The sequence below is a fragment of the Berghia stephanieae genome, chromosome 6 (genome assembly GCF_034508935.2).
Source record: "Berghia stephanieae isolate SIO BIC M18660-M18661 chromosome 6, UCSD_Bste_1.3, whole genome shotgun sequence".
Taxonomy (NCBI): Eukaryota; Metazoa; Mollusca; class Gastropoda; order Nudibranchia; family Aeolidiidae; genus Berghia; species Berghia stephanieae.
The window spans coordinates 41,301,533-41,315,187 of NC_088365.1; the positions used below are offsets into that span (position 1 = coordinate 41,301,533).

Below are 13,655 nucleotides of genomic sequence, written 5' to 3' on the forward strand. Positions count from 1 at the left end.
GGTTGTCTGGTGATGGTCTGTTCAGAAGGCAGTTGAAATGTTCCCTCCATCGTTCAGATTGAGCCTCTTTTCCAAAAATAGTTTTCCCATCTTTGTCTTTGACTGGTACCTCTGGTTTCCCATATTTTCCAGCAAGTGTCTTGGTAGTTTGATAAAGGATCCTCATGTGTCCTCCAGTCGCTGCTGCTTCTGCTTTCTCTGCAAGTCTGTTCATGAATGCTTCCTTGTCTTTCTTCACAGATCTTTTGACTTCCTTAGCTATGGCTCGATACTGCTCTTGTGCATCCAGTCTTGAAGCCCTTGTTCGGCTTGCATTCACTTGTTCCTTCCTTGTTCTCCTCTTTTCAATAAGGTCCAAGGTGGTTGGACTTATCCATTCTTTATGTTCCGATTTCTTTACCCCCAATACCTCGTGGCAAGTTGTTATGTAGACTTCCTTGATCTTTGCCCAATGTGACTCTACATCTATGTCCTCCTCGAGCTCAGTAAGAGGTTGGAATCTATTACTCAATCGGACCAAAGCCAACAATCCAAATCATCTCATGTCTGGCCGGCCGAACGGACATAAGATGTCATTGCCGGTTGGGCTGGGATTTATCCTCTCGACGTAAGATATGACCAAGTAGCCTCCCTATTGCACTCAGGCGATGGACCCTGGGTTTTTCATAGAGATCAGTATTTGTAATTGTCTCTGGCCAATAGATTCCGATTACTCAACGTAATTGTTTGTGTGATGTGAATCAAGTCTTTCTGTTCTTTTTTTGTGACGCCCCAGGTTCCACAATTATATGTTAATATCTGAATAATCAGTGCCTCGTAAATCTGTATTCATTTATCCTCACTGATTATGTTATTTCTATTCCATAAATTTTTGAGTTGGTTGAATGCATTGGTGGCCAGCTGCTTTCATTTTCTGATGTCTTCATTTTCGTTGATCAAATTGTCAAGTTTACATACACTTTTCCATTCATTAAATTCTGTTGATTTTTGTATATTCTGTTTTGGATTGATTCACTTTTAGTTAGATTCCATGCTTCTAGGGTAGTTGATAGAATTGGCATGTATATTTTCGCATGATATTCTGATTCAAAGATTAGTTCTGTATCATCTGTTTATATCATTTCATCTGGGTGGGGTTCCTGACCTCCCATAGTGGGCTGGGGGATACATACTGTGTCTTCTATCCCCTTATATCTGTTTTCCAACATGCTTTCTGTCTTTGTCTTGGAATGAGATAACTTGGTTTTGTCCTGGCCCTGGCCGGAGTCCCAACTGGGAGGGAAACAGTCAAATGCATAGTTATTGTTTTGGGAGATGATATTTTTTTCCGTGTAAATCATCTCTCTGTTATATATTATTATATTTGTTATTTTGAATTTATAATGTAAGCATTTGAGTGTATTCCTCTTTGTTGGATTTTGTGCTTGTGTCCGGATGAGACTTATAGGTGATCTCAAACTAAGTTCCCCTTTGTCTTACTTTCTCTTGGGTGCTTTAATTGTAATTCTAGAACTTTTTACTATCCCATTTTCTTCCTTTTTACTGGTGCTGATATAACCTAAATGTGTTGCAAGTGCCGTAAAACCCTTAAAAACAAAAACAACATATCATTTCACGAGTGATCTTCTTTATTGGTGGTAATTTTGGTCTTAGATCTTTCATGGCCGATTCGAAGTTTATATCGTGGATAGAATTGGACTCAAGCTGTCTCCTTGAGGGGATCCAATTGAGGTTGATATTGTTGTTAATTCTCTGCGGGTTTCAAATTGTAATGTAGTATTTGATAATACAGTGTAGGTATCTTATGAACTTCATGTGATCTTTGTCCAAGAATGAGTCAAGGATTGATAACAACTTGGTTCTACATATGGTGTTGAAAGCTGAACTCAGTACTAGTAGTAATGTATTACATGATGTTAAGCAACAGATATTTTGTTTTATATATTGAGTTTGACAGATAGACTGATACACTTTCCTCCTTTTTAGCAAATGGCCATTATCATCACAGATACAATGGCCAGGCCTGTAAATCTTCCGGCAATCGGCAAACGGTACAATTTTTCTCGATAAATTCTGTTAACTTTATTGAGAAAAATCATACTGCCGGAAATCCGACAATTTAAAAAATGTTATAGTGAATGACATAATCAGTCTGATGGTGAAAAGGGTTGAACTGAGATATTGCCAAGTTTAGTTAGAAAGTCAATTTTTATCCAAAGTGAGTTTGTGTCAAATTATTAAATCAACCCTTTGTGTACATCTTCGGGAAATATCAAAGCTTAATTTCACATTTAAATATTTTTACAGCCAGTCAAGTTGAAAAAGTATGAAATTTGAAAAAAGTTGCTGGATACCTTTCTCATACATCTGACCGTAACTTCATGAAAAATCACCCGAATTACTTCAAATAAAGATTTAAATGCTCTGGGGAGCATATTCTTTCAGAAAATGCAAAAAAAAAATACAAATAAAAAATTTTCACCTCCCAACTGATTATATCATGCACTAATACAAATATTTTTATTTCATGTCAGCACTTCACAGTTAAGTGCCGGACATGGCACCGCCCACACATATTCACTGCCTACTATGTTGCCCACATGTACTGTCAGTTGCCGACTCCTCGCCTTGCCACAGGTCTTGTCGCATCTCAAGTCGTCGAACACACGCATAGTCAGTAATCAACAAAAACAGCATGTGTCGGACCGTCTTCTGACACACACACACACACACTTTTCCGGTTGACAATCTCCGTTCCCATGTTTTCTTTGTATCCGATTGAAAGTCAACTGGAATAATGAATGCGAAATAATATTTTTACTCGAATGAGTAAAAGCGGAAGTTTTCTTTCCTTATGATCGTGACGGCTTAATTCTTCTTCTTCTTCTTCTTCTTCTTCTTCTTCTTCTTCTTCTTCTTCTTCTTCTTCTTCTTCTTCTTCTTCTTCTTCTTCTTCTTCTTCTTCTTCTTCTTCTTCTTCTTCTTCTTCTTCTTCTGGGTGGGGATCCTGACCTCCCATAGCGGGCAGGGAGGTACATACTGTGTCTTCTATCCCCCTATATCTGTTTTCCAACATGCTTTCTGTCTTTGTCTTGGAATGAGATTACTTAGTTTTGTCCTGACCCTGGCTGGAATTCCTTGGCTGGGAGGGAAACAGTCGAATGCATAGTTATAGTTTTGGGAGATGATATTTTTTTCCTTGTAAATCAGCTCTCTGTTATGCATTGTATTATATTTAGTTTACATGTTATATTATATGATTGGTAATTATTTGAGTGTATTCCTCTTAGTTCGGACCTGTGCTTGTGTCTGGATGAGACTTTTAGGTGATCTCAAACTAAGTACTTTGACGGTGTGCTCTTGGAATCTACATCTGTTCCCTATTTGAACCAATTCCCCTTTGTCTCACCTTTTCTTTTGTGCTTTAATTGTAATTCTAGAACTTTTTACTATCCAATTTTCTTCCTTTTTACTGGCACTGATATAACCTAATGTGTTGCAAGCGCCGTAAAACCCTTAAAAACAACAAAAAACATTCTTCTTCTTCTTCTTCTTCTTCTTCTTCTTCTTCTTCTTCTTCTCTCTTCTTCTTCTTCTTCTTCTTCTTCTTCTTCTTCTTCTTCTTCTTCTTCTTCTTCTTCTTCTTCTTCTTCTTCTTCTCGTATAAGAATTAATCCAAATAAAGGAAATAATCAACTTAAAGTTAAAGAATTAACACAAACAGGAGCGAAGATTCTACACATCATTCAAAAATGTAGGAATTGTTCTCTTCCTTTCATTTTACAGCTAACTTAGACCCAGTGCTTCCTCTTTTCCGCTTTTATGCGGATTTCCGCATTTTTAATGATCCATGAAAAATCTGCACTTGTCAAAAACCAAGAGAAATATCAGCGGAAAGTTTCAAGAAAAAAAATTTGCTGAAAAAATGTTTTACCGGTCGCTGGGTGTAAACAATAAAGTGTCTCTATACCAATGTTTTCAATTTTTACCATGTCAGATGTTGGCTTCTAAAAAAGTCCTCCTTTTTGACAATTTCTTGGAGGAAGCACTGCAGACCCGAGACCAGAAATGTGTGTACTCTCTCAAATAATTGGGATATTTTTATAGCATAGAATAAGGACCTGCTTATTTTATTACAAGTGAGTTGGGGAAAAGAATGACATGATTTGACTAGTCAATTGACGTGGCATGTCTGTTGTTTGATAATCCACATTTTTGTTTTGTTGGTCTCTTTTCACGTGTTCCAAAAGTTCCGACAACTTTTTTTTACCAGCAATTTACAGGCCTGAATGGTCGTAAGCACCATCAAGCTAATGTTTACCATTTATTTATAAATGGACATTCCTTATTTTAAATATTCGAAATGTCAAGTTTCAGTGCTGTGATATCCTACCTCATTGGATGTTTCTTTGAATTGTAAAAAGTTAAAAGTAAACTTTTTCAAATTTCCTTTTTACAGATGATGTCTGATCCTGTAAATTTGTCAGATTCTGAGGATGATCTTCCACTGAAGCCCCTGATGGTTTCCTGTCTTATGGGAATTGAGCAACTTCAAGTTGCGGCAGAATCAATAGGAGTTCGGTTAGGGGAGAGCACACGGAAATACTTGGTACTCCTATTGTTGAAAAAGCTTGGGCCTCGACATGTTCAGAGATTGATCAGCAAGTGTAAGTTGTGATCAGGTTTTAAAACTAGTGTTTTATACCCAGCTCTTTATTTAGAGTTTTTTTTTTGTTTTTTGTTTTTTTGTCTGGTGTCAATGGCCTCCTCTTGTAACAAAGTCGAGCAGCAGTGAACATGATGAGTAACAAGATAACAATGAGCCTTGTGTAAGTCATTAAGCATATAATTCTTGGCCCATTATAGACTTTATATGTATTGAAATTGAATACATTATCCTCTCTCTCTCTCTCTCTCTCTCTCTCTCTCTCTCTCTCTCTCTCTCTCTCTCTCTCTCTCTCTCTCTCTCTCTCTCTCTCTCTCTCTCTCTCTCTCTCTCTCTCTCTCTCTCTCTCTCTCTCTCTCTCTCTCTCTCTAATGGTTTATCCCGGCCCATCTCCATCACAATTCCGCCTTTTATAATGAATAAAAAAAGACTAATCACCACTACATCAACATTTATGGCATTCAACACTTTCAGGGGAAGTGAGAGGAAAACCTACAGTCTCTTTAGTCTTACTATATTTGAGGAGGTGTGGGATGGGAGGAGAGTGATGATGAAGATATTGTTTTAAAATTTTTTAATTGAGATGGTTTTGGAGGGGGGGGGGGGGGGTCGAATGTATCCTATTCTTATGGGGATTATTTATGTTTGTGTGGGGCTGAACTGAACTGAAATTGCAGCTCTGGTTTCTAGTCTCTTGGAAAACCTATAAATTTACTAATTGTTCTTTTATGGATTTTATATGAGGAGCTGCAGTAGAGAGAATAGTTCTTGTTTAGGGCAAATAGGCATGTTTTTTTGTTTTTGTTTTTTAATTATATTTATTATGGGAAATGTTGATTAGATTTAGAAAAAAAATACATCTTAAATGTGGTCTGCTTATTACAACTTTGGTCTGATTTTTTAGTGATGGACTTTGATGGATACCCTGTAGTACTACCAGATAGCTAATTTCATATTCTACATTTGTTCTCGAATATTTTGACAGGGGATATCCACCCCCTTCCCACCCCCACCAAGGGGGGATATTATTTTCTTATTTTCATGCTTCAATTAAACAAAATTAAGTGTCTCAATACCGTGGCAAAGTTTATTTTGCTTAATTATGCCTTTTTTTTTTTTGTTTTTTTTGTTTTTTTTGTTGGCTTTACTAAAAACAGTAAGTTTTGATCACTAAAAAAAGCAGAAGTAAGACAACTATCCCCTCCCTTATGCTCGGACAGGCTACTTGATTTGTGAGTACTAACAATATTCTTTTAAAAGCATATTGGGATTGATACTTCTAACAACAGAATGTTTGACATGTTAGACTATGATCAATTTCTGCTGAGGTCACCGTTGGTTAAGATACATTTTCAGACAATTTTGGACAAGACGATTTACAGGCCTGATGTCTATCACCGCCAGCACATCATCTTCACCACCACCACTACTACAACCACAACATTACCATCACTACCACCACTTTTACAGCCACCACCACTATATTTATATCAATTACCATCACTATTACAACCACGTATCATCATCATAACCACCAATACTACTACTACTACTACTATTGTTCATTTTTACATTTTATATGGCACAACTTGGTTTTGGAGCTTAACTTGATTTGTAATGATAGTTGACATTGTGCTTACAGATTATCATCTTAAATAAATAGGGTTTTGTAGTGGAAATTCCTTTTTCAGCATTGAAATTCCTCATAGTGATGTCTGAAATTCCTGTGAGCCAAAATTTAAGTTGGTGTCTCTGATGTACTGATACAATCAAGTTTAAAATTGCTTTTGGAAAAGAGAATTCATCATGTCTAATGATAGGAATAGATGTAGGAACAGTCCTAGTAGTTATAAATTAATATTATATGTTATTTTTGCATTTTGTTTGAGTTTAACTGTTTTGCCTTGCAGGCTTTTTGTATTGCTCGCTCGGTTATGGCAGGCTTTTCAATTTTTCGAACTTTGACCCATGGTTGTGCAATATCCACTAAACATGCTCAAGGTGCTGCCAGCAGCAACAATTAACATGTAGGATAAGACATGACACCATGATGCATTATACAATATTTTTGATAAAGACAGTGTGGCACTCATTTTACACCCGAGTGCTGTGAGAGAACATGGGTAAAGAGTAAAGAGCCTTTTCAACTCAACTTTGGACAACCCAGAGCACCACCAAGATGAGTTGTCATAACCATATCACGATAAAGCCACCCAAACAAATGTTATTCCTCTTTGAGACTTTGCATCAATGTTTTCTCAACAGTTGTAGAGAAAGGTCTAATTAGCTGGGAGGATGATCTGTATGAGGTAGACTACATCCTGGACCACTGTGCAGATGAAAATACTGTAAGTGAATAGTTTTTGTGTACAAGGGGCACAATATTAAAATTTTTTATTATGCATGTTATCCCTATCATTATCAATTAAAGGGCTTAAATTAATTACAGTGGAACGCCTGGGTGGGGTTCCTGGCCTCCTACAGTGGGCAGGGAGACAGTTACTGTGTCTTCTATCCCCCTATATCTATTTTCCAACATGCTTTCTGTCTTTGTCTTCGAATGAGATTACTTGGTTTTGTCCTGGCCCTGGCCAGATAACTTAGCTGGGAGGGAAACAGTCAAATGTATAGTTAGAGTTTTGGTAGATCTTTTTTCCATTGTAAATCATCTCTCTCATGTTATGCACTGTATTGTTTTGTTGACATATTATACACGATGTGTAAACATTTGAGTGTATTCCTCTGGATGAGACTTTTAGGTGATCTCGATAGTGTGCTCTTGGAATCTATATCTGTTCCCTATTTGAATCAATTCTCCTTTGTCTTACCTTTTCTTGGGTGTACTTTAATTGTAATTCTAGAACTTTTATACTATCCCATATACTTCCTTTTTACTGGCGGTGATATGACTTAAAAGTGTTGCAAGCACTGTAAAACCCCTAAAAACAAAAACAAACAGTAGAATCCATGTCTGGATATGACAGGGTTTTTAAAATACCCGTTGATGTTTTTCTCTCCTTCTTTGCCTTAAGTAAAATTTATTGGCGGTATACTGGCTCTTATAAGAGCCTAATCATTTATAGCAATGGTGCAGAAACCTACTCAATATCTCCAAATACAGTGTATTAGCCTACAATCCTACATACAGAGCCATAAGACCCATGGAGCTGGATTTTATCCTGGTTTCTATAGCGTGAAACGGACAATAGCACTTGCTTGCTACCCTTTGGGAAGGGTATCGCAAAGAACTTTCTGTCAGATCTGTGTGACCCAGCTACCCAATCACTGCAGGGGGGTTCAGAAAAAAAAAATCTCGACTGCACCTGGGATCGATCTCAGTCCCTTTGATTTTGAAGCGAGTGTTCTACCACCTGAGCTATCGGGACCCCCATTAGCCTATATTATGCTCAGGTAAATCTACAGCTAAAGGTTACAGAGAGCTGGGCTAGGCCTAGTTTGTGAATACTCTGTGTGTGTTTGTATTTGTATGGGCAAATTACTATTAAACTACATAATTTTCAGTATAATGTGGGCCTTACTGCAGGCAGTCAGAGCAGAGCACAAAACACACTCCCATGCACACACACACACACACACACACACAATGGTCTGCTTGAAAGTGAGAGACAAATAGTGATTCAGGCTATTTGGATTATTTCCCTTGAAATTTGGTGCTAACAGGGATTTTAGGCTGGTCCTGCCATCGCTGTTATACTGAGGTTCCACTATATTTAATGCCAAGCAAGGGCTTGTTTTTAAGTACTAACTAACCTTTAAAAAGATGTGCTCTTTAATAACACAGTAATACAGTGCACCTCATATTCAACAAGAACTTTTTAAAATCTCCTTTTTGCCCCTCTATTTGATACTACTAAAGCCGCCTTGCCTCCAAGGAAGTTAATCACTACGCAACTCAGCTTTAAGAATGTTATGGAAACTGCGAAGAGCATGCTAAGAGGACTGGCATAAAACAAGCAAAATCTTGTTTCGCTCTCCAAACTCTATTTCCAAGCTTTATTACACTATGTAACTCTGGTAGTCCATTTCACATTATATACAATAACAATCAGGATGTCCGGGTATGGGGTGTGTGTATTGCAAGAAGTGTCTTCACTCAGTTGCAGCAACAGTCACAGTCACAATGCAATTTGATGATTTTCTCTATTTGTGTGGCTATGTACGCAAAATAAATTTGGTGCACAAAAAATAGCATAGTGTAGCATAGTAAATTACGACCAGTGGGAATAGGAATGGGAGTGAGAAGAAAACATTTCTGAGACAATATCCTGGGGCAGGTGGAGTGAGGTGTGGGAAGATGACCCTTTAACTTTTAACCCATTTTGATAAGTAATTATCCATTTGTAACAATTTGTGATATTTTTGTCTCATATTCCTATTTTCTGACATTCTTATCCCACTTTTGGAAATGTAAAGGGCTGGCAGATCTGCTTATTATCCATATATTTCTCTCAATCCACCCCACTTTCCTGATATTAACTTTATGGACATCATAAGCTGATAAATTTTTAAATTTTCTATTAGATATTTCTTTTTTATTTCCCCAGGGTGAGATGTTTTACCTCATTAAGTGGGAAGGTTGGGGTGACAACCACAATTCATGGGAGCCTCGATCCAATCTGCAATGTAATGAGATCATACAAGAGTATACAAGACATATCAATAAAGATGGCAGTCATGGTGTAAAGAGGAAGTATAAGGATATTGCCAAAAATCCCGGTCCTTCCTCAAAATCTGTCTTGGTTGATGAATTTTTTGAAAGATTATCTTGTTCAAGTCGTGTATCAAAAATGTCACCGATGGATATTTTTAATTTATACAGTCCAGCAAAAAATGTGAAAACAATTAAACCTTTGATTGGCAGGATGAATTCAACCCATCCCAATATACGCCCAAAATTGAAAAGGAAAAATTTGAGTAAAAGAAAGATAAAAGAAGATGTGCAGTCAGCTCTGAAAGATTGGGAGACAAAATTGAACCAAACTGTTAAAGGTGTAGACTCAGCACCCATTCGGGTTGTCAATGATGTCGATTTAGAAGGACCGCCTGATACGTTTGTCTACATAAATCACTGCAAAGCTGGACCTGGTGTCACCATACCCAATGATCCTTTGATTGGGTGCGAATGTGAAGATTGTTTCCAATCTAAAAAGGAATGCTGTGCTGCATGTTCTGGTGCAGAGTTTGCCTACTACAAACATGGAAAAATTCGTTTGCCTCCAGGAAGGCCTGTGTATGAATGTAACAACAGGTGCTGTTGTGGCCCAGACTGTCCTAACCGGGTCATTCAGAAGGGAAGGAAATACAAAATTTGTATCTTCCGTACTCACAATGGGAGAGGTTGGGGAGTCAAGGCACTGCAACCAATCAAGAAAGGATCTTTTGTCATGGAATATGTTGGAGAGGTTTGTCAAATTTATTAAAACATTTTTAATACCTTTCATAACTGAAAAAAATAATCACCAGTAGACAGATAATTAGTGAATTAGGGAGGGAAGATTAAACGATTCTATGTTTAGTGTGTACTTTTTTCAGGGATTTGAAATTTTTAAACAAATTTTTATCTTTTACCGGTTTAATCTTGCTATTTTTCTTCCACCCCACACTTCATTGGTAGCATAAATCCTCAGATCCATAGCCATTCATGATTTTGGAGTCAAGAGGAGAAATTTCCTCCTTTTAAGAAAAATTACATTTCCCTCAATCAAATGTACTGGTTGTGAGAGAGTTGAAATAGGTGCGGGTGGATTCCACGGGCTGCGGGTGGTTGGATGGGAGCATCATCCTTGAATCATATACCTATGATGTTCGCATGGGTGTACGATCCGATAGTGATGTCGTTTCTTCTTCTCTTTACTAGCCTATCCTGCTTCTTTGGTTTGTGATTGTATTTTTGACAGGGGATATTTTTTTTTCTGTAAATCTTCTGCCTGTTTTTTCTTGGTTATTTATAATTTAGCTTATGATATCTTTAGGTTATGATTTTGATTTACATTTTTACTATTTTTGTTAGATTGCTTGTTTTTTTGTTTCAGCGGTCTCTCATATAACCTCAATTGTGTTGGAAGAGACCTAAAGCAACAAACAAACAAATTCCACGGGCTGGATTTCGCCATTTACTTTTTCAGAGAAAATTTGGTCAAAATTCAAAATCATTATAAGTAGACAAATAGGGTATCATTTTAAAGATAATTAAAAGGCCTTTTATAAGATAATAACATTCTGAGCTAGAAACTTTTCCTATTGGCCGAAATTGATCAAAGAGTTACCTACCCCTGATTTTTTAATTGAAAATTTCAATTGTGACAAGCATCATTCTGAAGTCTCCAGGCAAGTGAAAAATTATAGAAAACATCCATAACTACATTTAAAAAACACACTCAAATCAAATCAGGACAAAACCAGATAATTTTATGGTCAAGTTTATTTATAAAATCAAGAATCAGATAAAAAATAACATGGCCTCTTTGATTCGTCGCTGATGCCAGAATCACTCTCCATTGGTAATTTTCCAGTGTTTGGTAAAATCTGCCACACTCTGCACCCCACAGTAGGTTGTGGGTTGTAGCAATTTACAAAAAAAACTGCATATACATATTAATGGTAATGTTTCTGAAGTTATTAATTAGCATATTTGTTTTTTCTTATTTAAAAGAAAAATAACTGAAGTATAATGTGGGTTATCCAGAAACTTACATTCGCATACCAGTATCCCATTCTCAGGTTGATGACCTTTTTTAGCTGGCTTCCTCCCATGCTTGCACTGCAAACACAAAGAAGTTCAATTCATGGATCTACAGGACATAAACAAAAAGGCTAAAGTAATTACTTCTGAAACATAATTTTCTTGAATGTGGTACAAATTTACTTACTCTGAAAAAAATGGGCTCCTCAACTTCCCCATCTTCTTCAGTCTCAATCATTGCTTCGTTTAGGGATGCACTGGAGAAAAGAAAAAAAAAGGCTTGGTATTTAATTTCACATGTATTCAACAACAAAATTTTTATGGAGCCCCAATTATATATATACATTGCGCATACAGTGATGCCAAAACTTCGGTTTCACCGGAAAAAAAAATCTGGTCTGGAATAAGAAATTGCGGGTTACAGGCAACATCTGTTAAATTCCAGTGAGGTCATATTTAGACCTGTAAATTCTCAGTCAATTATCTAAAATCAGTCACTTCGTAAAATTCAAATATTTAAAAAAGAAATGAAGAAAGAAGGAAAATTCATGAATCATAGTCGAATGACCGTAAAGTAATTAGGAATGTTCCACATAGTTCATGGGCCATTTATATTAACGATGGATATATTGCCAAGGCTAAGCGACGCTTTTTAGAATTGCCGTGTTTGGACACATCCCAGTGTATTTTCACACAGCCTTTGTGAAATTATTTTTTCACTTTCCAAACCTGTCGTGGTCCCAATGGTGTCCAATTTTAATTGAGCCACTGAGCGATAAATTTCAGTTTCGTCTAAGCCAAAATTGGCCACATTTACCCGGTGGAAAGTAAAGATATGAAAAAGTAATATGCGAACGCCAAAAGTTCGTTATGTAGACACCTTCAAATCGAAAGTTATATGATTGCTATAAGCACATCTAGATTGCCTCACATTGTAAACAAACTGGTTGACCGTTTCTTCACTGATTGGGTACATAATTATAAGGAACAATGGTAAATAGCCTAGTTAATTCCCAACCAAATTAGTTTTCTGCCATCGTTTTGCTCGAGCGAGCTTGCTGTTTTAATTAAACTAGTCATTTTGATTCTTTGAATTTTTCCGCTTCGAATAGTTTGTTTCAGTCAATAGTAGTAGTAGCTGTAGTAAGCCTCGCAGTCCAAATGACACTTGCTGAAAATTGTGTGATTCAGTCATAGTCGATGAGTATAGCTGCTCTCTCCATCCGTGTTGTTAATAGTTTCCATTGGTCACGGTACTGCGCCAGAGTTTTGAGGCTGTCAAGATCTTGTTTTGACTTTAGCACAGGGGGCACTGCAGTTTTTCTTAGTTCTTCAGGGATTAATTGGGCCTCATCTGAGTCTAGAAATTTATGATATGTAGAGAGATCCTGGTTCAGGGTAGTTACTATTGATGATGGTGGTCTCTCTACATATTTGTTACCATATTCTGTCATTACAGTTTGGGCTGGGATGTCATCTTCACGACATAAGATATGACCAAATAGCCTCCATCGCTTTTCTTTTATTTTTGTGCTCAGCAGTGATGCCAAAACTCCGGTACCGGAAAATACTCTGGTCTGGAGCAAAACATTCCGGGCTCCAGGCAACTTCCGTCACATTCCGGTGACGTCAATTTGTTCCAAGGATACCCCCCCTCCCCCCCCCTTTACAACTACCACATCATCATCATTGCCACTAGTATTACAGGGTGTCCAGCGAGGTCGGATACGTGGGATAAAGTCGGATTTTTTACTTTAAGGTCGGATTGGTAGAAAAAAGTCGGATAATTGCGCCCCAGGTCGGATTTTTTGCCGTGTCAAGCATTTTCCTCAAAACCACAAAATCACCATTATGTCTTATGTCATATTATGACACCTGTGCTCAGTCTCTTGAGATTGGTGACGGTCCCGTTTTTATGACGTCGGGCCAGACAGAATGGCACCAGATGTCACAATTGATACAGAAGACGAGTGGTGTTCTTTGATTAGCTGGTTGATGGTTGAAGGGGAAGGGAGGGACAAATGGGTCTGGATTTTTTTCTCCGTTGTAGGTACCTATTGCCTTTTTAATACCCCCCCCCTCCTCTCTCTCTCTCTCTCTCTCTCTCTCTCTCTCTCTCTCTCTCTCTCTCTCTCTCACACACTCATCTCTCTCTCTCTCTCTCTCTCTCTCATAATCATCTGGTTATACAGAGATAATAATATATTATTAGAATAAGACAATGGTGATTGGCTTGATTTACTCTTCTTTCTTTTTACCTTTGGGCTATGGCTTTAATTTGAGAGA

General features: G+C 37.4%; 1 protein-coding gene across 6 annotated transcripts in view; it reads left to right on the forward strand.

Annotated features, from left to right (window-relative positions):
* Positions 1-13,655, forward strand: part of LOC144975035 (histone-lysine N-methyltransferase SUV39H2-like) — a 43,649-nt gene that overhangs the window by 13,708 nt on the left and 16,286 nt on the right. For all 6 annotated transcript variants that reach the window (XM_078918688.1, XM_078918690.1, XM_078918687.1 and 3 more), the window contains exons 2-4: positions 4,460-4,667; positions 6,932-7,014; positions 9,232-10,089. In XM_078918688.1, coding sequence (XP_078774814.1) covers positions 4,460-4,667; positions 6,932-7,014; positions 9,232-10,089 — 1,149 coding nt within the window. The remainder of the gene's footprint in view (positions 1-4,459; positions 4,668-6,931; positions 7,015-9,231; positions 10,090-13,655) is intronic.